Below are 27424 nucleotides of genomic sequence, written 5' to 3'. Positions count from 1 at the left end.
ATTTTTAGTAGATTTTTCACCAGTTATAACTTCAGATTTCCTAGTTGCTGTCATTTTGATAGGATTATGTACTTCCTTTTGTGACATCACATAAAACACACTTTAAAATTGGCTTTGAGTTTTCTACAGTGGCTCTGAAAACTATTCTGTGACTGCATCTAACTTGCTCATGGAGAGTAAGGTGCTCTGCCCTTTAAAATGATTTTCCCCTCCTCTGGTCTGATATTTCACTTACAAGAATGAAATCACGATGATGCCTATCATCTTGAAATGTCTTAGAATCAAAACATTCCTATCTATTCTGAGGCTTCTCATATAATTGTTTCATGGAGATAAAAATAAAGGTAGGTATTTCAAGTGGAAAGTTGGAATGCATCTTTAAAAACTGCAGGGAAGCAGTGATTTGAAATAGAAGCTATCAACATCTGTTTAGGGTCTCTTTTACTTGCCGCCTGAGTTTGGCAGCTGCAAAATTGAAAGTATGTCTGTATGTGTGATACATCACTCTATGAAGATACATAATTCTATGCATCTATTTATTATTTTTAAGTGACCATCATGCAACAATTAGAAGTAGTCTTATTGGGCTTTGATCAGAGAATAGTCTCTTTCAGTCTCTTTAGAAGTTGGCACAATTGGTTTTTATGATCAAATGTTTTAGGTTCTCTTTTTGACAGGTATCTCACCTTGAGAACTAATGTTTGTTTGCCTTAGAAATCTATCTGCCAGAGAGGCTCATGTTTTACTAGGGCTGATGTGGTAATAAAGGTGAACAAAGTACCTTGGTATGTTCGTGAACTTGAGTGTCTCCTTCACTGAGATGAGCTTATTTACACCGGAGTCATCTAATTATGCTTCCAGTAGCTTGGTGGTTACAGGGCTGTGTATCTGTTTATCTGCAAACATGCGTGGGCATGAACTAGCTGATGTTTAGCACATGAGGCAGCCCCCTGATTCCCTGAGAATGTCTGGGCATTCTCTATGCCATACGTGGAGCCAGCAGAGGGATCAGATTTAAAAATACAGTTGGAATTTTTGATATTTGGGGTTTGGGTGTCTGCAGTGTGGCTACCTTGATGAGGCTGTGAATGCAAGGTAACAACTTCAAACCTCTAGAGGCAAGACCACATTAAGGTGCTAAATGCAGAAGCCAGGTCATATTTTCAGGCATCTAGACAGAGCTTGTGTGCCTTGGGACCTGTGGATTGGATAGTTGTAAAGATTCTCAGTCATTTGAAGAATGAAGTGAAAGGGGACTAGACTTGGAATTAGATCTGGAATCAATTCCTTCCTCTGCCACTTCTAGTTACTCGACTTTCACTCAGTTCTTTCTTTCCAAAGCCTTGGTTTCATCTTCTGTAAAATGCAGGGGTGCTGAACCTGAATGTGCCTTAAAATTGCCAGGGCTGTTTGTGAAATACTCAGATGCTCCAGCCCCACTGCAGACCAAGGGAAACAATTTTCAGTGGGCAAGGCCCACGCATCTCTGTTTTTTATTAATTTTTATTGTGGTAAAATACACAAAGCATAACATTTACCGTTTTAAAGTGTGCAATCTTCTCTGCAATATTTTTCTAGAACTTTTTCCATCATCCCAAACTGAAGCTGTATACTTATTAAGCAGTAACTCCTCATTCTCCTTTTCCTGCAGCCCCTGGTAACCTCTATTCTAGTTTTTGTCTTAGTGAATTTGCCTATTCTAGGTACCTCTGTATAAGTGGAATCATATAATATTTGCCCTTTTGTGTCTGGTTTATCTCACTTAGCACAATGTCTTCAAGATTCATTTATGTTGTAACGTATCATAATTTCATTCTTTTAAGGGCTGAATTATATTCCATTGTATATATACACCATATTTTTTTATCCATTCATCCATCAGTGGACATTTGGGTTGTTTCCACTGGGTATCTATATTCTGAATCAGCCCTCACATGATGGTCAACAACTTTGACAGTCACTGGAATGATTGTTCCCCTGGTTAAATGAGTTTGTGTATGCCAGGTTTAGGTGGAGGAGGGTGAGATATAATGTCATCACTGTGAGATATCATTTCTCACTTAGCAAAATGGCAAATATATATTCATATAATGTATAGCATGGGCCTCCCTAGTGGCTCAGTGGTAAAGAATCTGCCTGCAATTCTGGAGACCTAGCTTCGATCCCTGGGCTGGGAAGATCCCCTGGAGTAGGGCATGGCAACCCATTCCAGTACTCTTGCCTGGAGAATTCCATGGACAGAGAAGCCTGCCAGGCTACAGTCCATAGGGTCACACAGAGTCAGACATGACTGAGCAACTAAGCAGCAGAAACAGTGTATAGCATGATAACCCCAAATGGTGAAAAAGATGTGGAAAATCTCCTATATATTGTTGGTGAATATGCTAAATGTTTCAGCCACTCTGGAAATCAGTATGGCAGTTTCTTATAGAACTAAATATACACTTACTCTTCCCTGGTGGCTCAGAGGTTAAAGTGTCTGCCTCCAATTTGGGAGACCTGGGTTCGATCCCTGGGTCGGGAAGATTCCCTGGAGAAGGAAATGTCAATCCACTCCAGTATTCTGGCCTGGAGAATCTCATGGACAGAGAAGCCTAGTAGGTTACAGTCCACGGGGTCACAAAGAGTTGGACACGACTGAGCGACTTCACCTCAAATATACGCTTACCATATAACCCAGCAATTGCATTCTGAGCTATGTATACCTTAAAGTGAAAACCTGCTTTCACCCCAAATCCTCTGCTCTAATGTTCACAGCAGCTTTAATTGTAATAGGCAAAAAAACTGGAAGCTACCGTCAGTGGGGGAGTGGTTAAACAAACTGGTGCATCCATACCATGGAATACTACTCAGCAATAAAAAGGAACAAAACATTGATCCATGAAGCTACATGGATTGATCTCAAAGGAATTATTCTCAGAGGAAAAAAAAAAAAAACCATATAAAAAGGCCACAGAGTAATTTATGCAACATTCTTTTTTAAAATATAACATTCTTGAATAACAAAATTACAGAGATGGAGAGCTGATTCATGGTTGTCAGGGCTTAGGGATGGAGGCTGTAAGTGGAGTGAGTAGTTATAAATGAGTAGCTTGAGAAGGCCTTGTAGTGAGAGTGCAGTTCTGTGTGTTGATTGGTTACACAAATTTGCATGTGCGATTCAACTGGATAGAACTACACACACACACACACACACACACACACACACACACACACACAAATGAGTGCATGTAAAATCGGTAAAATCTGAAAAAGTTCAGTGGACCACATCAATGTCAACCAGTGTGTTTCTTGATCCTGATGCTGTGCTATTGGGACCCAAGATGTTAACTAGGAGAGACTGGGTAAAGGGTGGGTGTAACCTTCCTGTAGATTTTTTTGTACCTCCCTGTGTATCTATAATTATTTCAAAATATAAATGAGAAAAAGGGAGATGGTAAGATATTCCTAACAGTATTTTTGCAGTGAGCCCTAAACATCCTATCTAATCAACTATGAAGTTTGCATCTGTGCGATATGTAGCTTAAAGTATAAAACTGATGCAGGGTAATACATTGGTCCCACAAATGACATTTCAAATGTGTGTCGAATGTAGCTCACCCTTTAGCTCATCAAAGAGATTTTTACCGATGTCTTTGAAATTATGTTCAGGAAACTTAGGATGACTTCTCCCATTCATGACTTCTCCATGTGGCTGCCATAAGTTTTGTTATGAGACTGTTGGTTATTTTGTTGTATTCAAATAAATTTTATTTTCTTACACTGCTCCTGTGTACTCCAAATCATGAACTATGTTCCTGTTTTGGGAAATGCGTGACTCGGACCTGAGATGTTTGATTTTTGTTGTTGTTCAGTCGCTAAGTTATGTCTGATTCTTTGCACCCCCATGTACTTCAGCATGCCAGGCTTTCCTGTCCTTCACTATCTCCTGGGGTTTACACAAATTCATATCTATTGAGTTGGTGATGCTATCTAACCATCTAATCATTGGACTTTACTTTCACCACCAGACATAACCACAACTGAGCGTCATTTCCACTTTGGCTCAGCCACTTTTCTTTCTGGAGCTATTAGTAGTTGCCCTCTGCTCTTTCCCAGTAGCATATCAGACACCTTCTGACCTGGGGACTCATCTTCTGGTGCCATAGCTTTTTGTCTTTTCATACCATTCATGAGGTTCTTGTGGAAAGAAAACTGGAGTGTTTTGCCATTTCCTCCTTCAGGGGACCTTGTTTTGTCAGAACTCTTTGCTATGACCCATCTGTCTTGGGTGGCTCTGCACGGCATGGCTCATAGCTTCATTGAGTTACATAGCCCCTTTGCCACAACAAGACTGTGATCCATGAAGGGGGTTTGATCTTTTGATCCCTTGTTGTTTGTGGCTTCATCATGTCAAAAGGCCTGAGACACAGCATGGTTCATAGCCAGAGGTAAAGGCGTTTAGAACAGAGTAAACATAAACCCACAGAATAGGGTCTTGCTTCTTCCAGTTTTACTCTATAATACTGGTTTTCAGACATCACTGGAACATGATGTTAAAGGATCACGTAAATGAGCAAGTGAAAGGCAGCATGTCATCCTCTCCAGGGATGTTATTTCTACTCTGGGAGCTACTACTTTCTGAGTTTCTTCCATGCATCTGGCAGGACCCGGTGAATGAATGGAACGTGGACTTTGGACTAAAATATAGAGTGGCTGTGTGACCTGGACAGAGTAATTTAGCTTTTCTGAATATTGGATCCTCATTTGAAAAACTAGGGGTAAAATATTATCTGCCCTAGAGTGCCTTTAATAAGAATAAAATTAAGTTGTATATGAAAATTCCAAGTATGGTGCCTCACCTATAATAATTATGCAATAACTTTTCTCTTTCCTTCTCTCTTGTTGGAGGGTTGTTTATGTAATATTTCTGAAAATATTTTTGGAATTCATCTTTGGAAATGGCTTCTAGTGACATTTTCCTGCATTAGAAAACCACACTTATGACTTCACAGGACAATCTCTGCAGGTTTTTCTTCATTTTTCATTTCTGCTCAATATGAGCTCAAAATAGTTATTTGTCTTTTGCCTTGTGAGAAACAGTGGATATTGGCTATTTGACAGTGGGATATGGTGGGTAGCATGGCTGCTGCAATACTGATTCAGCCTAGAGGTAGAAGCACTCCCATATTTAGAAGTGTTTGTTCCCTGGAAGGAAAGCTATAATAGATAGCATATTAAAAAGTAGAGGCATCTCTTTGCCAACAAAAGTCTGTCTAGTCAAAGCTATAGTTTTTCTAGTAGTTAGGTATGGATGTGAGAGTTGGACCATAAAGAAAGCTGAGTGCTGAAGAATTGTTGCTTTCAAACTGTGGTGCTGGAGAAGACTCTTGAGAGTCCCTTTGACTGCAAGGAGATTCAACCAGTCAATTCTCACAATAACAACAATGATAAGACCAGGTCAGATGCAGAAATGATGGGTGATGTGGCTCGTAGTAAATAGTTGTTGCAGGCATTTTTGTCCTTAATGCATCGCATATTTCTTTTATTGTATCAGTTATATTAAAGTTTGAAATTGTGTTTTATCAAATAGAAGCCTAATTTGTTTGTGACTCATAGACTCTGTTCTATTATCTTAGCATCAATGCCAGATACTGTATGTATTACAATGTTATAAAGTCATGAGACAGGTTCTGTAAACCACAGTGTCATCACTTCACAGTCTTCAGTAAGCACATGGATTAGAAATCCAAGCAGATCACGTGGAGATTTTGCTTTCCTTTATACTGGTGAAGTGAATTGAGTTTACAGGTCATCTGTATGCACCTGATATTTCTGTGTATTTAGGTTTTTATTCAGAAATCATCAAAAATTAAGTTACATAGCCTTCCACCATTTCTTTCTTTATTGTTAATTATTTTATTTCAATCATGTTTTTAACTCATAATTGGAAAACAAAACAAAAAAGCTATGGAAAATACTATTCTGACAGGGGGCACCACTCTTCAAGAACTCACTTCACGGGCGTGAGTCTTTCTCTTGGGATTGAGGAAATGGTTTGACTATAAAATTCCCATTAGCTAAAAATAAGCAAAATTGCCTGCAGGATTCATTGTAGGTACAGCCTTGAAGAGTAATAAAAGGCTGTTTTAAATGAACTCCTGAGGACAAGATTTAAGCCCTAGAATGGCTAGTCAGGTTTTATGTTTATCCCTTTTGATTATACTTCCATATGTTCCTGGAGAGCAGTGTCCGAAAAATGGTTCATTAAATAAATTGTATTGGGCTGAAGTAATTTGGGGATTATTGACCAAGACCAGGGAGCGGGGGCTACCAGATCAGGTGACCTGGAAACAGCAAAGAATGGCAGACCGACCTGCTCCGCTTCCCTGTACCAGGTGGGCATGAACTGATTTCAAAGACCCCACGGTTGGTTTCTTTTAAATAAATATGGCAGTTTGCATGCTGCTCCCTACCTCCAAAAAAAAAAAAGAAAAAAGAAAAAAAATAAACCAGTAACTTGGAGGACCAAAGTGGGTTTTGGAAAGAAAAGGGATCCTGAAAGTGAGGTGTGCCAGTATGGGAGAAGGGGGCTGAGGATGTGTTGATATGCTTCTTATTTCTAAGGGTGTGTAAGTGCTGGGCTGCTCAAGGACTTTTCTCCACTGCATTCGGCTCTAGCTGACCTGAGCCATGGGAGAATGGGGACGGGGGTTAGTATTAGAAGAGAGAGACTTTGGCATCTGAGTTGCTCCAGGAAAACTTTGTTGTTTCTGGAGGTAGAATAGTGACTTGAAGTGGACTACCTGCCAAAGGAGAAAACAGGACTTCCAAGGAATGTCATCCTGTCTCCATTTCTTTTTCCTTGCAGTTTGCAGGAATAGTTTGTATATTGATGTTTACTATATATTATTGGTGAAATGAGACATGATTAAGTACCTGCTAAATGCAGTGCTGTACCTTGAAATAGATGTTTGAAAGGCCAAGTCTTCCTGGAGAAGCAGCTCTGGAACTTACCCTGAGCGGGGAAGTTTCTAGGAAGGCATCTCAGAGGCTGTGACCTTGAGTTAAGTCTGGAAAGAGAAGTTAGCTACACAAGGAAGGAGAGCCTGGGTGACTTTTGTGTCCTTGTGAGGATAATGGAAATGGAGGGAAATGGAAGAGGTCTGGGTTTTTTAAGAAGGGGCCAGCATTTGCAAAATCACAGGGTAACATTATTTGGTGATTTTTGGGAGAAGTGTGGGGAGTTTCGGAGTAGCACATAAGAGAACAAAGAAGTGAGTCAAGGCCAGATCTGAGAGTTGCATATGCTAAGTTTGAATTTTATAGTAAAAGTCAGTGATTTTCAATCCTGGCCACACATTAGATTCCTCTTCTGCTTCCTACTTCCAGAGACTCTGATCCAGTTGGTCTAGAGAACAGAGATTGGAGATAAAAGTACCAGTGTGTACTTCAGTTAGGCTAAACCATCAGTCACTGATAAAGAGTTCAAGTGTGTGAATGAGATAATAAGACCTGGATTTGAAAGAGCACACACTGATAGTTGTGTAGGAGGGTGCCTGGAAAAGGATCCCATGCCAGCCATAAGCAGTCAGTGAGCCTGTTGTAATAGTCCAGATGAGGAACACCCAGCAGCTTAAGTTGAGGCAAGAGTAGAGGGAATGGAAAGGCAATTGTATGAGAACATCTGGAAAAGTGGGGTGGTGGGGCGTGAGGGAGGGATTGGGGGCAGGCGGAGAAGGGGACGACAGAGGATGAGATGGCTGGACGGCATCACTGACTCGATGCACGTGAGTCTGAGTGAATTCCGGGAGTTGGTGATGGACAGGGAGGCCTGGCGTGCTGCGATTCATGGGGTCGCAAAGAGTCGGACACAACTGAGCGACTGAACTGAATTGAACTGAACTGGGGAGTGATGGAGAAAGGAAAATGTGGTCGACTTGCTACGGAGAAGTCTTCTAAGGTAAGGGCTGAGTGTCCCCTTGGATTGGGCACATGTAGGCAGCTGCAGCTGAAGAGAGTGACGTTTCAGTGGGACGATGAAGGCAGGAGCCAGATAGCCTTGGTTGAAGAACTTGAACCTATTTAAAGAAGCATTCAAGTTCATTATGATCAGGTAACCCCAGAGACTTAGTTCCAGGAATGAGGGCAGAAGACTGGAAAGGTAGGTTGGGGCCATGTAGTGAGGCCTTTGGGTGCTGGGGTTAAGTTATTGGTAATGATAAGATCCATAGGCTAATGTTAATGTGAAAAAAGAGAGGATTGAAATTAGAAGAATGAGACTGGGTGGACCTAAGATTCATTAGGTGGCCAGTGCTTTATTTGTTTATGGTCCTGATGATTTTTAACAGCTATTTTAATAACAGAATGATGAAAATGTATGGCATTCTCTCTCCCTTGGGATAATGTGGCTTCCAAAAAAGGTCACAACTAATAAGAAAAATGAGTTTTATTACTTAATTGTGGATTCAATTTATTTATGTCCTTCAACCTAACAGCATATTAAAAAGCAAGACATTGCTTTGCCAACAAAGGTCCATCTAGTCAAAGCTATGGTTTTTCCCGTAGTCATGTATGGATGTGTGTTGAACTATAAAGAAAGTTGAGTGCTAAAGAATTGATGCTTTTGAACTGTGGTGTTGGAGAAGACTCTTGAGAGTCCCTTGGACAGCAAGGAGATCCAACCAGTTCATCCTAAAGGAAATCAGTCCTGAATAGTCATTGGAAGGACTGATGCTGAAGCTGAAACTCCAATACTTTGGCCACCTGATACGAAGAACTGACACATTTGAAAAGACCCTGATGCTGGGAAAGTTTGAAGGCAGGAGGAGAAGGGGATGACAGAGGATGAGATGGCTGGATGGAATCACTGATTCAATGGACATGAGTTTGAGTAGGCTCTGGAAGCTGGTGATGGACAGGGAGGCCTGGTGTGCTGCAGTCCATGGACACGACTGAGTGACTGAACTGAAACTGAAACTGAACTGTTTCCGTTGCCATGTTCTTTTCCTAGTTGACTGGGCCAAGCTTCTCTACAGTAGTGTGTATGTGTTTAAAAAAATGCTCTGAAATTCTTCCTCACCCTGAAAATATTTAATATAAAAAAGCTGAAATAAATGCACAAGTACCGTATAGCTTTTTTGTACTATTTTAGTTTTGGGAAGAAAAGCCATTTTGGGCTTCGTGTGATGGTTTAGATCAGGGTTTCTGAACGTTGGCACAGTTAACATTGTGAGCTGGTTGGTTCTTTGTTGTGCATTGTGGAGTGTCTGCAGCATCTCTGACTCCTGTGTGGTAGAACCATTTAAGCCCCTTTATCCCCAGCCTGTGACATCTAAAAATATCTCCTAACATTATGAAAAGTCCTCTGGGTATTGGAAGGCGAAGGCAAAATCATGCTAGATTGAGAGCTGCAGGTTTAAAAATAGTACAGTGACTTTATCAAAAAATAACCATTCTTCCTGCTACTGTATAGGTGGTTTTCATGATGCTCTTGGAATCTGGAAGGCTTTTTATCTCCAGAAGAAAACTAATGAATGTTTATAAATCTCCTTCTCGAACATTTATTTTAAAATATTTGAAGAGGAAAAGTGACTTTACTGGTTGCCTAACCATTTGTCTGTTGCCTAGCTTGTCCACTCTTTCATTAAGTTCCTGGATATTCTATCATTTAATTTAAAAGGACAGAGTTGATTTTTTTCCTGGGCCATTAAGTCCTCAATACAAAAGAGCTTATGAATTAGAAAGTGCCCAAATAATACTGTGAGTTTAGACCTGGATATGAAAAGGTGGATTTCACGCAGGACCAGGTTTTAGTGTTAGTTTTACACCTAATTTTGAGTAAACCACTTTAATCTTGTTGGTGCAGATTTTCTTTTATGTCAATGAAAGAGAGAAAGTTTATTATCTGCTATTTGACTTCTAGTTCTAAATGTCTAAGATTGAAATCTTTTGATTGTTTCTTTGGGCTGTTCCCCCATCCCATGACACATCCCTCAATGCAGAGCAACTCAAAATGTGCTCTGTAAGTCTCTATTGGTCCAGAGATGACAATGCTGATCTACAATGAGAAAAGTACAGAATTAGAGAGTAAGCCACTAGAAATGTTTCTCATGATTCTAAGTAATTTTATACCCATTACATATAATAATAATTACATTTTGCCATAGTCTTTTAAATTTAATTTTTATAGTAATCTATTTTTATTATATTTTATGAATGTATCGGCCCACACTGAATTAGAAAAACAAAAACAAAACAGACTTTTCCCTAGAAGTGGTTTGAGAAACACTGCCTTAATGTACAATGGACTTTTTTTTTTTTGGTCTTTCTTTCTACTCTGGCCGATAATAGATATTTAACATATTCCTCCTCTGGGATTTCAAGGGGCAAGATGTTGCCAGTCTTCCCTGCTAGCAGTATAAAGTTGGTGGCAAAAGAGATTTTATTATAAAGAAGTTTGCCTTACAGAGAATAGGAAGTAATTCTGGAGTAAGTCTGAGGATCTTTTTGATTGTATGTATTTGTGACTCTTCACATAGCTCACGTTAGCGTTTTGCATTAAGATGGCATGTTTATCTTAGAACATGAACCCAAAGAACAGTGAAAATAGCCTTTTTAAAATTATCTGATTCCCAAGAATCCCTTACATCTGAAATCGACCTAGGATGCTTGGTCTACTGGAGTTGCCAAAACCAGCCAATGCTGTTGAGGGTAGGTGAAGAATGAAAAGATATAGCTTTTACTTTTGAAAGAGATTAATACTGATAGTTTTGAGTCTATTCAATCATTCTGACTCATCCAACATTTGGGAACATATATTATATGGATTCAGGTGTTAAGCTGGTCATAATTTGATCTTGGTCTGTATATGTTAAACTGGTGTAGGAGCCAGACTTCATTTTGAGTTATTTGAGGCAGAAAGCATGGCTGGGTTCCCTGCACTGTGGACCACTCTGCCAATACCTTTTATTCCATACTGGGTGGAATAATCTAGAGACTTCTGCCCTACTCCTGGAAGTCATTTGCATATGGCCTGGCATTGTTCGGGAACAGTCTCTTGGCCTGCAGTTCCTGCCTGGTGTATATGGGCTTACAGTGCACTTCCTCCTGCGAAGTAAAAAAGGCAATCTCTTTGCCTGCCCTATTAGAATCATAAAATCACTCTTTCTTTTAGTTTTTTTTTTTTTTTAATCCAGAGGATGAAAATGTATAACATATTTGGAAACTCTACTGGCAGACTTGGCAGGCGTTTCATATTTACTTGGACTTAACTTGAATTGGATTTGGTCCTCTGATTTCCCCACCTCCACCTCTCGGAACAAGTTATTTATTATCCGAGTGAGTCTGTGGTAGTGAATCAGACATGCACATGGCACGTCTATTGTTAAGTGTGTTTGTTCCGTAAGATTTATGCTAGCCCAAATGGTTTTATATTGGTTTTCATTGTTGAAAATTTACTGTATTCATTCTGGGTTTGGTGTTAAGTATTTGCAGTGTGCTAGGCGTCCCTGTGGTTGAACATTTTATCGCTGTAACACTTCATGCAAAGGAAATTAAAAAATATATAGTGAAAGCATTTCCCTAATATGTTTCCAATCAGCTGTGTACTTTGGTAATTTGATTTGTAGGAACTAGAGAGAAGAGTGTTACTGAGCCCTTTTCAATCATTCATAATTCTCTGGGAATTTGAATCATGGTTCTGAGTTTATGAAAATGTCTATTGAAGTTTTCTTAAGTCTTTATTATTCTGTTTGTATTGAGGTTTCTTTTTTCTTTTTTAATTACCACTGCAGTATCCAAAAGAATTCAGGGAAGGAGGTGAGTCTTCTCTTTGTATCTTGGATAAGAAAAATCGTGAATTGAGGTGGAATGGGTTGACGGAAGCCAGTCACTTGAACAGAGGCAGACCCTTTTATATCTGCATTATCCCATCTGTGTGTTCCTACTGCTGTACTTTTTGGGCTAAGCAGTGGGGCTGTGCTTGGTGAATCCCATTTGCCTGGTGTACTCCTGATAATCCAATGGGCACATACTAGAGGCATAGCTGGGTTCATCTTCCCTTGAAACCTAACTCACAAGGTAGAAGGCGTTATTTGGACAAACTAAATTAAGATCTAGGTTGTGATCCTTGCACCATTATTTATTTGGCTCTTTCTACAGAGGCTTAAACTTGTTTCCTTTTTTGAGACTCTCTGGCCTTTGACTTCTGTTTTTGCAAGTGAATGAGCATGACTTCTGTTTTGGCTAGTGAATTGACGTGGGATAATCTATACATCATCTAGTTTCAGATTTCCTTAATCTAGTTCACCACTTAAAAGTAAAATCAAAGTGAAAAATGAAATCATAGCTCTTAAAGCTGGAGGCAAGTCTTGGAAGTTTGATCTGTTGAAGACAGTAGCTTGTCAGGAGTCAGATGGGTATAGGATTTTGCGACCATTTTTTATATTTTAATTTTCTTGCTTTTGCTTCTTGCCATGTTTTACATTTCCCTCTTGACCTTCAGGAATCTTAAGTTCATTTAGTCTTGTGTAAAATCCCCTTTCACGGTGATGTTTTGAGTCCTGGTCCTCTTCATACTTACTAGGTATAAATAAAGTCACGAGGTTATGTATTTTGGCTTAAAGAGTTCATCAATCTATGGTTTTCCATTTGAAAATATAATCTGTGAGGTTAATCTTTTTGGTAGTCAAAGAATTAATGTAAGTAAAAGCCAAGTGGATACTTAGAAGGCTTAGCTGTGTTTAGAGGAAAATCGCCAAGGAGCATGGTGTTTCCTACGATCACTAGTTCTGGCTTAGAAGACATAACTTCTTTTGCTTCAAAGATAAATGAAACTCACATTCATTCTTGGCCTTTCTTCCTGCCTCTGTGTTTCTTCTAGGTTGTACCTATGATGGAAGTACCTATAACAGCTCCTTCAAATGGCAGAATCCTGCTGAACCCTGTGTCCTGCGCCAGTGCCAGGTAAAGTCCATTTATTTTACTTTCCAGTGACAAGAAATCCATAAAGTCCTTTTCAGAAACCCTTTCCAGAACACAGAACAAACACAGAATAAAACTCCAAAGAAACAAGCAAAAAATGAGAAACGAATGAAAAACCAACTCTATCCTTGTCTATATTTATTGTGACATTCACCATAACAAGACAGGTACAGGATAGTTATTGCATGGGTCTTAGTTCCAGAAGCACACAGCAGAATTGTTCACCGTTGTTAAATTGTGCCTGGAAAAGCTCCGAGAAGATGCATATGTCCTTGGGGAAAATTCATGTCTTCCTGTTGAGTCAGCTTTGCAAAACACAAATTCTTGCTAGCAGAAAGAGGTATTGTTAGAGGATATATGCTTTCCTTTTTCTTTTTTATTTAGAAACATTTTTAACTGAAGCCAGTCTGTAAACTGTATTAACCAAAGCAATCAGGACATTGTGATCTCCATGATTTCGACCCAACCGATTTAAGAACCGCCAGTTCAGCTCCTAAGGAGCCCACTGTGCCTGGTGCTCGCTGAACTCTGAAAAGTGCACTGTTTCCACGTGACTCTAATCATTACACGTTTTAAACACAGGCAAGATAAACTAAAGGGGAAATGAAGAATCAAAATTTTCTAACTTATTTTCTTTAAAAGAAATACTCTGTTAAAAAAAATGCTCATCTAATTTTGACATAATTTAAAATTTTTTCTCTGTAGAGAAGATGCTGTTTAATCATTTTACCCCAGGTTTATTTCACTGTCCAAGGATATTCTGTTGCATTTAAAGGAGAAAGCAGTTAGTATAATAATGCATATTTCTCTCTGATCTTATCTCAAATATATTGACATTTAGCTTATTGAAATCTGAATCTTATGGAATCATGTTCTTATTATAAGCCCACAGCGGGCATGTTCACTCATAAGATCTTCAGTTACTTATTCAGTTAAATATTCAATTAATTTATGTAGCAATCTAAATTATTTATGAAAACAAGCAGTAGGTAGAACAGATATGAACAATAGATTAATTAATTCAGTGAGTATTTGTTGAATTTTTTCTCTGGGTTATACATTCAGTCAGCTTCATGGAACCAAATGATGATGACAATGACTTTTAACAACATCAAAGCCCACACTCATTCTAAAATTTGCCCCACCCCATCACAACCCTGCTTCTTGACTGATGCAATTTCCAATTTTTGACAGGGAAGTAGCAGCCGCTTGCCTTTTGGATTGGACTATAATATTTGTATACAATAGTCAGAGGTCTTGAAGATCCTCAAGTTGCATGAACCAGTGGTGAATTTTGCTGCCTTTGTTTGAATTAGATGAAAACCAGTATTATCTGGGAGGGAATATTCTGTTGAATGAATAACATATCAAGCCATCATCATTTGTGAACACTGAAAATCCTATTGTGTATCAGCTTTGGTCACTAGTCACTCACCAGGGCCCAGAGATAATATATAGGAATATCAAATTATTGTTGAAAGAAATCTTAAAGACCAACAGACCCAGGAGTCAGGAAGTGCTGAACTTTAGGATGAAGCACAGAGAGGAGATGTTCACCACCAAGGATGAACTTTGCCTTTTAATTTTTCTCCTTGTATAATACTTTGCCTAAGCCCTGTTGCCGCTGCTTAGTCACTTCAGTCGTGTCTGACTCTGAGACCCTAAGGACTGCAGCCTGCCAGGCTTCTCTGTCCATGAGATTCTCTGGCAAGAGTACTAGAGTGCATTGCCATGCCCTCCTCCAGGGGATCTTCCTGACCCAGGGATTGAACCCTGTTCTACATTGTAGGCAGATTCTTTACTGCTGAGCCACCAGGGAAAATATCATTTTACTCAATCACCATAAAGGCAAACCTCTGTTAAATTAGTTACAAAAAGCTTCTCCTTCTCTTAGTTAGTACCTTCCCACTCCTGCTTACTTTCTTCCTTCTTTAGGGAAGGTGACCTCATCTATGAATGCAGGAAATGACTGTTCACTGGTACCATCAGGGAAGTCTTCATGTAAGATGCTCCTCTGCCGAAGGACACAATTGCAACCTCTCTCTCCAAGATCTTTCTTCTCAGGACACAGAATTAGTAACAGAAGAGAGAGTGTAGTGTAGTGAGTAAAATATGGCTGTTGCCATTCACATAACTTATTACTTAACCTCTCCAGACTTCACGTTCATGCCCATAAAATGAGGATAGTACTACCTCATAGAGTGATTGTGAGAATGAGCAACACTGTCATTTAAAACACTTCTGGTAGAGCCTGTGTATACTGAGTACAACTTGGTACCAGACCAGTAACAGCAAGTCTAATGATCAGGTTTATTTCCACTTGAGTTGAATTCTAGCTTATTTCTTATGTCTTCTTACTGAAGGAGTTTGATGGTGGAAAATTTACCTTTATTTTCCACTTTTAGTGTCTAACTGGAAGAGGAAAATCTGAAGATCAGAGACAGGAAATTCATGCTGGGGAGTAACCTGAATCCTGCATCTGCATTGCAGATACTAAAGGGAATTTGATCCTGGACTTTTTGCATTGCTTCAGTTATATAACTAAAGGCCAGTTCCTTTTTTGATGTTGTATATTGCTGGAATTTTGACATTTTTTCCTTCCCAGATGTGATATAGACCACAATAAATTTCTTGGTAGTGGAACCCTCAGGTCTGACAGATGTGAAGACATTTAGGATGTCACTTTCCTTGTTGGATTGAGATGATATAGTAGCAGGCTTGATGAAGAAAATTGTCTAGTTGTCAGATTGTTACATAGTGTTTTACCTTTTGTTACCACTCCCCTTGAAAGAAAATTAATAAACACACAAGACCATTTTATAAAGGGGGTAGAGAATATAGAGAAAAACCTTCAAAGACCAACTCTGAAAATTGAATTTAAAAAAATGTTTCAATCAACATTAAAGTACTAGAGTCAAAAGATCAGTTGCAAATGAGTCCCTTGATTTTGTTATTAAGACCGAAAGTCTCTATTTTAATATAATATAGTTTCCATTGGTCATGTATGGGTGTGAGAGTTGGACTGTGAGCACCAAAGAATTGATGTTTTTGAACTGTGGTGTTGGAGAAGACTCTTGAGAGTCCCTTGGACTGCAAGGAGATCCAACCAGTCCATTCTGAAGGAGATCAACCCTGGGATTTCTTTGGAGGGAATGATGATGAAGCTGAAACTCCAGTACTTTGGCCACCTCATGCGAGGAGTTGACTCATTGGAAAAGACCCTGATGCTGGGAGGGGTTGGGGGCAGGAAGAGAAGGGGACAACAGAGGATGAGATGGCTGGATGGCATCACTGACTCGATGGACGTGAGTCTGAGTGAACTCTGGGAGTTGGTGATGGACAGGGCGGCCTGGCATGCTGCGATTCATGGGGTCGCAAAGAGTCGGATATGACTGAGCAACTGAACTGAACTGAACTGAGTATGATCTTTAAAATAGTTTTATCTGATCTCTTCATTTGCTGAGTGAGAGCCAGGCTCTCTGGGAAGCCCAGAGAAATGTCTACGATTGCAGAGCTGGTTATTCCTGGAAGGATGGTGAGGATTTGGGTCTCCAGATGCCAGTCTGGGATATTATGTTTGCCCTCTGTGGCTTATAATTAATGGCTTAAAGTGTAACAACAATTATAGATCATATAATACATGTTGAAAACCTAAAACAGTTGTGAATGAATAGCTAGACTCTGTCAGCTACTGACAGACAGCAAGGAAATCTTAAATATTAGATTTAGAAGAAAGAAAGGAAGAAATCAGAGTCAAAGAGAAAGAGCCAGAACAGGGAAGAGAACAGGTTTGCGCTTGTTTGCAATGGACAAACTGGAGCCATCAGACCTCGTTTGTGCCATGGACCTATGGACCTGATGCCTATCCCCCCTTTGCACTTTTCGTGTTTTGATTCTTCCCCTACTACTTTGGCTACTTTCCAGAAGTGAGTAAATCTCCGTGGGAATACTGGGGCTGACATTGATTGTGGCCTTCTGTTTTTCAGGAAGGCGTTGTCACAGAGTCTGAGGTGCGATGTGTTGTTCATTGTAAAAACCCCTCCAAGCATCTGGGAACATGCTGCCCCACGTGTCCAGGTAACCTCTCAGGAAGGGGAAGGCAGTGTGGCTTTCTGGTACATTACAGCACTGTTGAAATCCTTCGGGGTTCTCTCAAGCATGCATGGTTTTCCCACTCCCGACTGGAAGTTTTCTCCCTTTACGTCTGTGTACCTAATGGGTGAGGAGAGCAAACTTCTTTGCATAGAAATGTCCGGTTGGACTCTGGCGGGCCCGGGATGACTGCAATGTGCTGTAGGTCTTGGCAAGGATGCTCCAGGCTCCGGAGGCCTGCTTTCCACTCCACAGGGCCACAGGTAACGCTTATTTTGGAAGGAAAGGTTGTGGCTTTCCCTTGCTTCCAGAAATGTCTTTTTACTGCTTCATATTGCAATACCTTGGCTGGGGCTCGCCGGCTCGCCTTGGTGATGAGGCGACCAGATGTTTTCTGAACACAGAGAGCTGGGTCCCTAAGTGGATTTAGCTTAAGGCTTTGCTGGTCTCAGTTTTCTGTGTGGTGCAGTGACTGGGAACCACTGTCTTTTTAGAGGGCCCCAGGGCCTAGCTGACAGCAAAGCGATCTTTCCTTTTCAGTGGCTGGAGTGTTTCCTCTTACTTCTCTGAACAGGATTACAAAGGCCTCCTGCCTCTTTTCTTGCCCTTAGGTACGAGCCCGGGGATTTTGAGGTGAGAGATTTTTTTCTGATCCCTTAAGCCCCTGGCCCATACTCTTCAACAGATGTTCTACATTTTGGGTTTTACTCTGAGTGCTTTTCCTCACTGGAGGCGATACTCACAACTACTTCTCTTTGCTTTTGAAGTTAATCTCCAAAGGGCCTTCTGTTCTGTGAGCCTTCCCAGGAAATGGCAAAGGCACCATCGTCGGATGCTCTGTGAAGATGAGCCCCTGGTCCCTTCTCCTCCTGCCGTTTTCCTCCACACAGTCTGCCATGCTCCCAGACCTGAGTCCCTTCTAGGGTCCAACCTTCCCTCATCTTTGAATGACAGTGAGGACAGTCTCTCTCCACTGCTCCTAACCTTCCTGGGTTCCCTGGACAGTCTTTATTGAGCCAAGCTTCCTTTTCACACTGCAATTTCTGTTAAACTTGTATTATTGGATAAACTTAAGTGAAGGCCTGAAACCAGTTGCAAGTAAAATAATTCTTTCCATAACTCAGCTATTTTGTATCTATCAAACAGAGTTTGCTTGAGTACCCTTCCCCTCTGAATGCACTGAATGCTTTGCATCATGTAACCATATTCTAAAATGCCTAAAGGATCTTTATTAAGTTAGCTCAGTCATTCTTTAGGCTGCACATGAAAATCACCTGGGAAGTTTTAAAAAATAAATCTTGATGCCCAGGCTGCATCCCAGACCAATTCCATCAGAATCTTGGAGGGTGGAACTCAGGCCTCCTGGATAATTTCTGTGCACAGCCAAGCTTGAGATTGAGAACAGAGCAAATTTTATATGCTATAGAGATTTAAAAGATATCAAAGCTGTTAAATATGAATTCAGCTGGGTTGAGTAGACTGTCGCTTTATTGGTGCAGAATCAACTCGGCATATATAACATTCCTTTTCACTTAGGAGATAGTCATATTTTTAGACTGCCTTTGAAAGTATGTGTATAGAAACAACAGAGTGAATTTATTTCAGCAGCTGAAGTTATCATATTTGAGCAATTGCTTTTCTCATTTTGTTTTTTAGTTGAGTTCCCAGGAAGGAAAGGCTGAGCTCTGTAATTGCACATATTGTAATGTTAAGCCTTCACCACCATTTCAGTAAGGGATGAAGCAGTGTTTTTAGTTCACACAGGCAGAAATTTGACTCAATGAGGATAAGTCCAAAGGTGGGGGTGGGGTCCCTGGCCTCTTTTCTTCTCTGGCCTCTATACTGTACTACCTGCCCCTATCCCACACTGTGATCATTGTTCAGCTTGGGTCTAGATGCCCTGGGAAGCAGTATTTAAAAGTTAGCTTGCCAGTCAGCCCTGATGGGAGGGAGTTTAGAGGGGAATGGATCTGTGTGTATATATGGCTGAGTTGCTTCTCTAGGCACCTGAAATTATTACAACATTATTAATTGGCTATACCCCAATATAAACTAAAAAGGTAAAACATTAGGTTGCCAGTGCTGCACGCTAGCCCCCTGACATCTGGGTAGGCACTCTGCCCTTGGTTATGGGGTCAAGAATCAACTTTATTCTTTCTCCTTAATTTCAAAGACCAACCTTTGGCATGAAAATCAGAAGACTCAGATCTGGCCGCATCCAGACTGCATTATCCTGTGTCTTGGGAAGGAGGCCTCAGCCAAGTCTAGAGAGGGACAGTCCATTGAGGCCTTGGGGTATTCTCCTTGTAATTCAGAAGGACTGGCATCTGTCATTGATCATGGGATGGTATTCCACATAATGACAAACACATACAGCTTGTGGTCAGTTTCTTCCTGAAACAGATTGCAGGACATTCTTAGTTATCTGCTCCTTCTTTTCTCGTCTGACTCTTTGCTCAAGGAGGATGGGCTGTAAAGGGAACAGTTTGCAAGAGTTTTCATTTAAAAATTTGTTATTTAAGTTATTATGTGGGTTGTGCAGTTAACCTGTCTGGCAATCTGTATGACAGAACCAGTGGTGCAAACATATATGAAAGCATTGAAGACCCTTTGTTGGAAATGTCTTTTGAAAAGAGATGAGTGGGCACCTGCTGTTATTAACAGTGCTGAGATATGGCCACAAGGAGGGCACCAAGCTTATCAGGTCTCCTGGATCAAAGGGAACAGCAGGAGGGTGGCTCTGGCTCCTCCCCTGGCTCTGGTTATGGGCATCAGAAAGATTTTAAAGCCACAATTCACCCAGCTATTCAGCTTCAGTAACATTTGTCTCCATGTGTTTCAGTTGAACAAAAGGCTTCATATCTAGCTTTGAAATGAACAGGTCCGGTGGCTTGATTGGGTGGTTATGGGCAATGCTCATATGTTCAGATGTTCCTTTTGCCAGGAACCAGCTGCTTTGAGAGTTGGTGGGTTCTCTTGACAACTTTGGGTTTCCCAGGGTGCACAGTGGTAAAGAATGCACCTGTCAATGCAGGAGATGAGGGTTCAATCCCTGGGTCTAGAAGATCCCCTTGAGGAGGAAATAGCAACCTACCCCAGTATTCTTGCCTGAAAAGTTCAATGGACAGAGAAGACTAGTGGGCTACATACAGTCCATGGGGCCACAAAAAGTCATACATGACTGAGCATGCATGTTGATGGCTTTAGTGGACAGGCCTTGAACACCTGTTCTCAGGGGCATGAGTCGGTTTTTCACAAGAGCCCTCTTTGCTGAGTTTCCCCATTGGAAGTGCTGCTTTCCACACTGTCTATCTGTGGAAAGTGACCTCAGCTATCCTGGCAAGGCAGCTGGGGAGGGCAGTCCTGAGGAAGGAGGCTTGGCCGTAGCTGACGGTCCTCCTGTGCATGGCCCATGTGGCGCAGGGTCATTGGCCAGCTTGTTCTTCTGGCCATCTGTGACATCGCTTAAGAAAAGAGCAGTGACCTTGGCATCTTTCTGATAGGAGGCACCTCCTGGCTCTTGGGCCTATTTTTAGCCAAACTTGTTGTGGACATCCTAGCTCCTTCAACAACACACAGGGTGGGACTGAAAACCTGTGTGGTGCCTCCTGCCTTGCCTTTGTCCTTTCTCGTCTTGGTGTCTGGCCCTTTGTGTGGTATGGCCAGAGCTGAGTTAGCACCCAGTGCTGCCAGCTGGATGAGTTCCTTCCTCTCTCTGGGCCGCATGTTTCTCACCTGCAGGGGCAGTGATCAGAGTCCATGCTCTGTGGGCTCGCTGAAGATAGAATGAGGTCAGGAGTGCGAAGGGTCTGGCAGGAGCTGGCCACTTCTGGCTGCTCTCCAGGTGGCAGCTCTCCATGTCATTTGCTCCTAAGCTCATCCTTGACCTCTCTGGCTTGACCTTCTCTTTGCCTCTTCTAGCTCCTCTGGAACTTGGTTCCCTGGCTGTTATTGGGGTGGTGCTGGTGAGTTCCTCAGACTCTTCATGGCTCAGAACCCTGTACTGCTGCTGCTCAGGCCAACCTGACTTCCAACATTTTGTTTGCTTTCTAGCATCTTCGGGTTTCTGGGTCCATGTCGATCTTTTGTACTCGACAGGTTTTTCTTTTTTTTTTTTTCTTTTTCACTTTGAAGCACTCTTGTCCTCTGATTGAAGACTATGCTGTACAAGTTGAGGGTGGAGGTGGGGATGGTTGCTCAGTGGCTAGAAGGATATAATGTCAAGCTGAGTCAAGACTGTGGCCCTGATTCGAAACTCTGCGTTGCTTTCCAGGCTGTGTGTTTGAGGGGGTGCAGTACCGAGAAGGGGAGGAATTTCAGCCAGAAGGAGACAAGTGTATCAAGTGTTCCTGTGTTGTAAGTACTGCCTTGGATGTTCCCAGGGTATTCCTTTTGGTTAATTGTGCCTTCAGCTCACCAACTCCAGCCCTAAGTCTCTTTATAGTCTTTTCTCTCCCTCCTGATGTGGAACCAAGGAAAAAGCTCAGCACTCTAAGGTGGGTATCTCAGCCTTGGCAGTGTTAATATTCGGGGCTGGGTAGTTCACAGGTAGCAGCTGTCCTGTGCCTTGTAGGATGTTTAGCAGAATCCTTGTCTCTACGCATTGGATTTTAGGAGCACTCACCCTCTCAGTTGTGACCAGCAACACTGCCACATGTGTCCTGGAGAACATGACCACTCCTGATTGAGAACCACTGGTCTAAAGAGTGAGGGAGAGGGGTTGATTTCCCTTCACCTGCCTTCTTTGGGCAGGCATGGATTCTCCAATCTTTGGGCCAGAGAAACTTCTTATTTAGGCAGCTGTTGAGTTCTTTAGTGCAGTCAAATGGGAAGCATATGGAGATAAATGTAGCTTGCTTTGGAAAGAAGCTGATTTGAGGATTGATCAATTATACTGAGGAGAATGGACAGGAGGAAATGACCCCTAAAACGTGGATTCAGGGCAGAGAAGGGATTAGTGAGACAAAGCCATAGACTTGCCTTTCTAAGCACTGTTGATTTGTAATTCACAGACTAAGGATATCTTCATAGTGCTTAGGAATGAAAAAGGAACTTGGCATATGTTATAGTTTTAAAGGGATATTTTTTATTAATGTATTTTAAATTTGGAGGAAAATCATTGGTGATGGTGGTGGTATTGATGATGATGGGGACTCTAGTCTTAACCAGCCGCTCCAAGTTATTTACAGTAGGGAGTTAGTACAACCATATATTTTTTAAGCTTTTAATCTTTTGCAGTAAAGAACACACAATAGTCATCTCAAGATATTAAAAAAAACAATACATGGGGAACTTCGGCATCCTAACTTCACCAAAGCAGAATCATATGTGGGTCATCATAAATCATAGTATTTGTCATTTCTCCATGTCTTTTCCAAAATATTTCCTCCTTCCTAGAGCACACATACACATACAGCTTAGAGAGTCCAGATTAAAGTAAGCATGACCAAGGGTTATAGTTTTTGCAAGGGGAAGAAGGACAGGAAGGAGAGAGAAGGAAGGAGACACAGGATATTTATATCTATACCTATAGATAGATAGTATTTATATCTATAGATAGATAGTATTTATACCTATAGATAGATAGTATTTATATCTATACCTATAGATAGATACAGATGTAGATATAGATGTAAAATAAATATGTAATATAAGGTATATGTACATGATATACCATGTATGTGTAAATATAAATATGTAATATAAGGTATAAGAAATACCTGATAAGAATATATAAAAACACAAAAGTAGCTAATTGATGAAGAGGAACATGATTTTGCATATTCAGACTCAACTTCCATGTTTTTCCTTTCTTGCTAATTATGACTAAATAGCTCTTTTTTTTCGTAATAATTTCTATTTGCCACTAAATACTGCCCATTTCACAATTTTATTTCTTCCACACTGGTAGCTGTCAAGTTTTCTGATAATTAAAAGAATTATTTTCATCTCATTCTTTTGGGTAGATTGAGGAAAAACAAGGCAAACTTCAGTAGAAAACTTTAAATCTTCACCTGAATGAATTATTGTTTCCATAAAGGTGGGCCAAGTTTAGGCAACTGAGCCTCCTTGGGGAAAAAATTTAGAAGGTGGCAGGGAGGATGGGAGGCTCCCGCAGTTTCGCCAATGACAGTCACACGAAGTTATCCGATGTTGGGAATGGAAATGAGTTTAGAGATTCTATGTAAAGGGTCATATACTCATGCACTCAACGTCTTCAGACTGTGTGTTTCTAAAGACACTGCATGATCAATGAAATACACCGGAGGGCCAAATTCAGGCCCCTGCAAGTACTGCTTTTATTTTCAGTTGAAGAAAGAAAAACCCAAAGAAGTAATTGCTTGCCCAGGCTTTCCTTCTCATGAGTTCCTCCAGATCTATATTCTATATCATTTTCTGTATCCCTATATATTCTAATCTCCTGTGTTTCTGTATTCCTAATTTTATATTCTTTCTAGTTCTCCATGTTACCACCCTTGGCACATAAGGGGCAGCTAATGGCGTTGGCTGTCCCTGGTGTCAGCTTGTCAGTTAATAAGGGAAGGAGAAGAAGAGATGGAGCTCTTGCTTGTGGACAGGACATTTATGAGTTTGCTTGGGTATAGGTAGAGTCAAAAGAGCAGTTTTTCTTTTTGTGAATACAAAAGTTTGAGTCATAAGCTTTCTTTTTTGCAGCTTGTTATGAAAGTCATTTGGTTTTTAATATGCTTTTATTTTGCTATCTTTCAATGTAGTATGCTAAAAAAAGAAGGGGAGAGAGAGAGAGGCACTGTCTTGGCAGCAGATGGCCCTATCCTGAGACTGGCAACTGGACAGATGTTTGCTTTAGAAGGCAATATTGCAAATGTGCAGCCTGGCCCTGGCACCATGAGACTCAGAGTGTGAAGGTTCTGCCTGGCCATGGGCTCGGACACCTTGCTGTGGACAGTGCGGGGAGTGAGGGGGTGAAATTGGACAAGGGCTTCGGACAGGACCTGTGCGAGGCTGGGTGGTTCACTGAGGCGGTTACAGGAAGGGTATGCCCCTGGAAGCTGCAGATCCTCCAGTTTAAAAAGAAGACTGTGTATAATTACCCACTATGCTTTGGTAAGAAGGAAAACAATGGTACTATAAATAGAGAGATGGAAACACATCGATGCATTTGGGTGTATATGTGGTGTTTGTGTGCATATATATTTACATGCATAAATGTCTGTATCTATGGGTGTATCTCTCCACACGCACATATCCACATCTATAGAAGCATGCCTATAAATATAAATACAGACCCACATTTACATGTCTAACTTTGGATTCCCCCAGAAACAGACCTTGCAGCAAAGGTTGGGGTGTAGGAGTCTCATGGGAGATGGAGGATACTGGCTGAGGAGAGCAGAGATGAGATCAGAAGAGGGAGGCAACCAGCTGAGGGTATGTAACCAAGTGTGGATCACTGTGCCTGACCAGAGTTCACCCCTGCCGGCAGACTTGGGAAGCCAAAGGAAGTCATGCCTCAGAATTTCCTGCCCGACAGTGAGAGAGATGAGTTATGGTTGCACCACCTTCCGTCTGCTCCAGTGGGGGAGTTGATTGGGTACCCTTTTGAGCTGCCTCTCAGGTGGCAAAGTGCCCTCTAAGAGAAAGAATACAGGTGCAGGCAGCTGACGTCTGGCGTGTGCAGTCAGGTGTGCGGGCGCAAAGAGGTGGGTGGGGCTGCAGCAGTTGGCTACAACATATATATGTGTATACACAGGTACATGTATGTATGCACACAAGCACAGACATTACTATTTTTGTATCTCTGAATATGATGATGTGAAAGTGTTGCACTCAATATGCCAGCAAATTTGGAAAACTCAGCAGTGGCCACAGGACTGGAAAAGGTCAGTTTTCATTCCAATTCCAAAGAAAGGCAATGCAAAAGAATGCTCAAACTACCTCACAATTGCACTCATCTCACATGCTAGTAAAGTAATGCTCCAAATTCTCCAAGCCAGGCTTCAGCAATATGTGAACCGTGAACTCCCTGATATTCAAGCTGGTTTTAGAAAAGGCAGAGGAACAAGAGATCAAATTGCCAACATCTGCTGGATCATGGAAAAGCAAGAGAGTTCCAGAAAAACATCTATTTCAGCTTTATTGACTATGCCAAAGCCTTTGACTCTGTGGATCACAAGAAACTGTGGAAAATTCTGAAAGAGATGGGAATACCAGACCACCTAACCTGCCTCTTGAGAAATCTGTATGCAGGTCAGGAAGCAACAGTTAGAACTGGACATGGAACAACAGACTGGTTCCCAATAGGAAAAGGAGTACGTCAAGGTTGTATATTGTCACCCTGGTTATTTAACTTCTATGCAGAGTATATCATGAGAAACGCTGGACTGGAAGAAACACAAGCTGGAATCAAGATTGCTGGGAGAAATATCAATAACTTCAGATATGCAGATGACACCACCCTTATGGCAGAAAGTGAAGAGGAACTAAAAAGCCTCTTGATGAAAGGGAAAGAGGAGAGTGAAAAAGTTGGCTTAAAGCTCAACATTCAGAAAACGAAGATCATGGCATCTGGTCCCATCACTTCATGGGAAATAGATGGGGAAACAGTGGAAACAGTGTCAGGCTTTATTTTTTGGGCTCCAAAATCACTGCAGATGGTGACTGCAGCCATGAAATTAAAAGATGCTTACTCCTTGGAAGAAAAGTTATGACCAACCTAGATATTATATTCAAAAGCAGAGACATTACTTTGCCAACTAAGGTCCATCTAGTCAAGGCTATGGTTTTTCCTGTGGTCATGTATGGATGTGAGAGTTGGATTGTGAAGAAGGCTGAGCACCGAAGAATTGATGCTTTTGAACTGTGGTGTTGGAGAAGACTCTTGAGAGTCCGTTGGACTGCAAGGAGATCCAACCAGTCCATTCTGAAGGAGATCAACCCTGGGATATCTTTGGAAGGAATGTTGCTAAAGCTGAAGCTCCAGTACTTTGGCCACCTCATGCGAAGAGTTGACTCATTGGAAATGACTCTGATGCTGGGGGGGATGGGGGGCAGGAGGAGAAGGGGATGACCAAGGATGAGATGGCTGAATGGCGTCACGGACTCAATGGATGTGAGTCTAAGTGAACTCCAGGAGATGGTGATGGACAGGGAGGCCTGGTGTGCTGCAATTCATGGGGTCGCAGAGTCGGACATGACTGAGCGACTGAACTGAAATGTACTGAACTGAACTGAACTGATAGGTACATACGCATGCCATGTGTCCCTGGATTACGAGTTTTTCCCCTAAACCCATTACTTCCTTATGCCTCCCATTCTTTGCTCATGTCTCCACCCTTGTTTGGAATCCCTTTCTTATCCTTCTTCACCTGGTCAGTGCTTGGCCTTTCAAAGTTGGTTATCATCACCCACGGCAACTCCCTGACCACTCCATGCCTCTAGGCAGAAGCATAAAAAACCGTTTTCTTATTTGTATTCCTGAGGCTCAGGGCTCTCCCTGGCTGGCTTACTTGCCATATGATGTTCCTCCCTTCTTCCGTCACGTGCAGACACATGCATACACAACACACACGTGCACACACTTCCAGGTGAGGCCTGGCCCCACTGGAGCGTGATTACCAGAGTACTTTCCTGTTCTGTGTTAGGCCATGTCCTCCGTAAGGGAGGGAGGCGTGTTTTCTGATGCTCATCTTGCTAACTTCTGAGCTTAGCCATGTGGGTGCTCTGATGCTGGCTATGCTACCTTGTAATGGTGTACACTAAACCAGCAATCTCTTTCCTTCCAAACTGCGACAGTTCTGCCCTTTAAAGCTGGCCAGCTCCTTCTTGCCTGACAGAACGTGTGTGTGAGAGAGAGAGTCACTCAGTCGTGTCTGACTCTTTGTAACCCCATCGACTGTAGCCCGCCAGGCTCCTCCTCTGTCCATGGGATTCTCCAGGCAAGAATATTGGAGTAGGTTGCCATTGCCTTCTCCAGAGGATCTTCCCAATCCGGGGATTGAACCTGAATCTCCTGCATTGCTGGCAGATTCTTTACTGTCTGAACCTCCTGAGAGAATAGCTATTGTTAGATAAATATCCTACTCTCATTAGGTTACTGTTTGCCTTGGCGCACACCCCAGAATGTGTAAACATCTCTAGTGTATATTACCCATCTCTGATGGATGAATTGCCAGCTCTTCAAGTAAATATTATATACACCGTGAAGATTGTATTTTACGTCCAGCCCCGTTTGTTACATTCTCCAAATTTGTGAAAATCTCTCTACCCGTGTTTTTCGGATGTGGTGACAGAAGCCGACCACCAGAAAGACACTCCATCTGACTGAGATGGATTCCTTGGGTAATGGAACAAATGCCTTACACATGGTTTCTCATCCTTGCTTCAGATC

At 41.5% G+C, this 27424-nt stretch overlaps 1 protein-coding gene across 2 annotated transcripts in view; it reads left to right on the top strand.

The window, feature by feature from the left end:
• The window catches only part of BMPER (BMP binding endothelial regulator), a 257047-nt gene that overhangs the window by 49193 nt on the left and 180430 nt on the right, over positions 1-27424 (top strand). For both annotated transcript variants that reach the window (XM_042248614.1, XM_004007905.5), the window contains exons 4-6: positions 12863-12945; positions 16950-17040; positions 21329-21411. In XM_042248614.1, the coding sequence (XP_042104548.1) occupies positions 12863-12945; positions 16950-17040; positions 21329-21411 (257 nt within the window). The remainder of the gene's footprint in view (positions 1-12862; positions 12946-16949; positions 17041-21328; positions 21412-27424) is intronic.

This window comes from Ovis aries, chromosome 4 (genome assembly GCF_016772045.2).
Source record: "Ovis aries strain OAR_USU_Benz2616 breed Rambouillet chromosome 4, ARS-UI_Ramb_v3.0, whole genome shotgun sequence".
NCBI lineage: Eukaryota > Metazoa > Chordata > Mammalia > Artiodactyla > Bovidae > Ovis > Ovis aries.
This window is presented reverse-complemented; position numbering and strand designations above follow the sequence as displayed.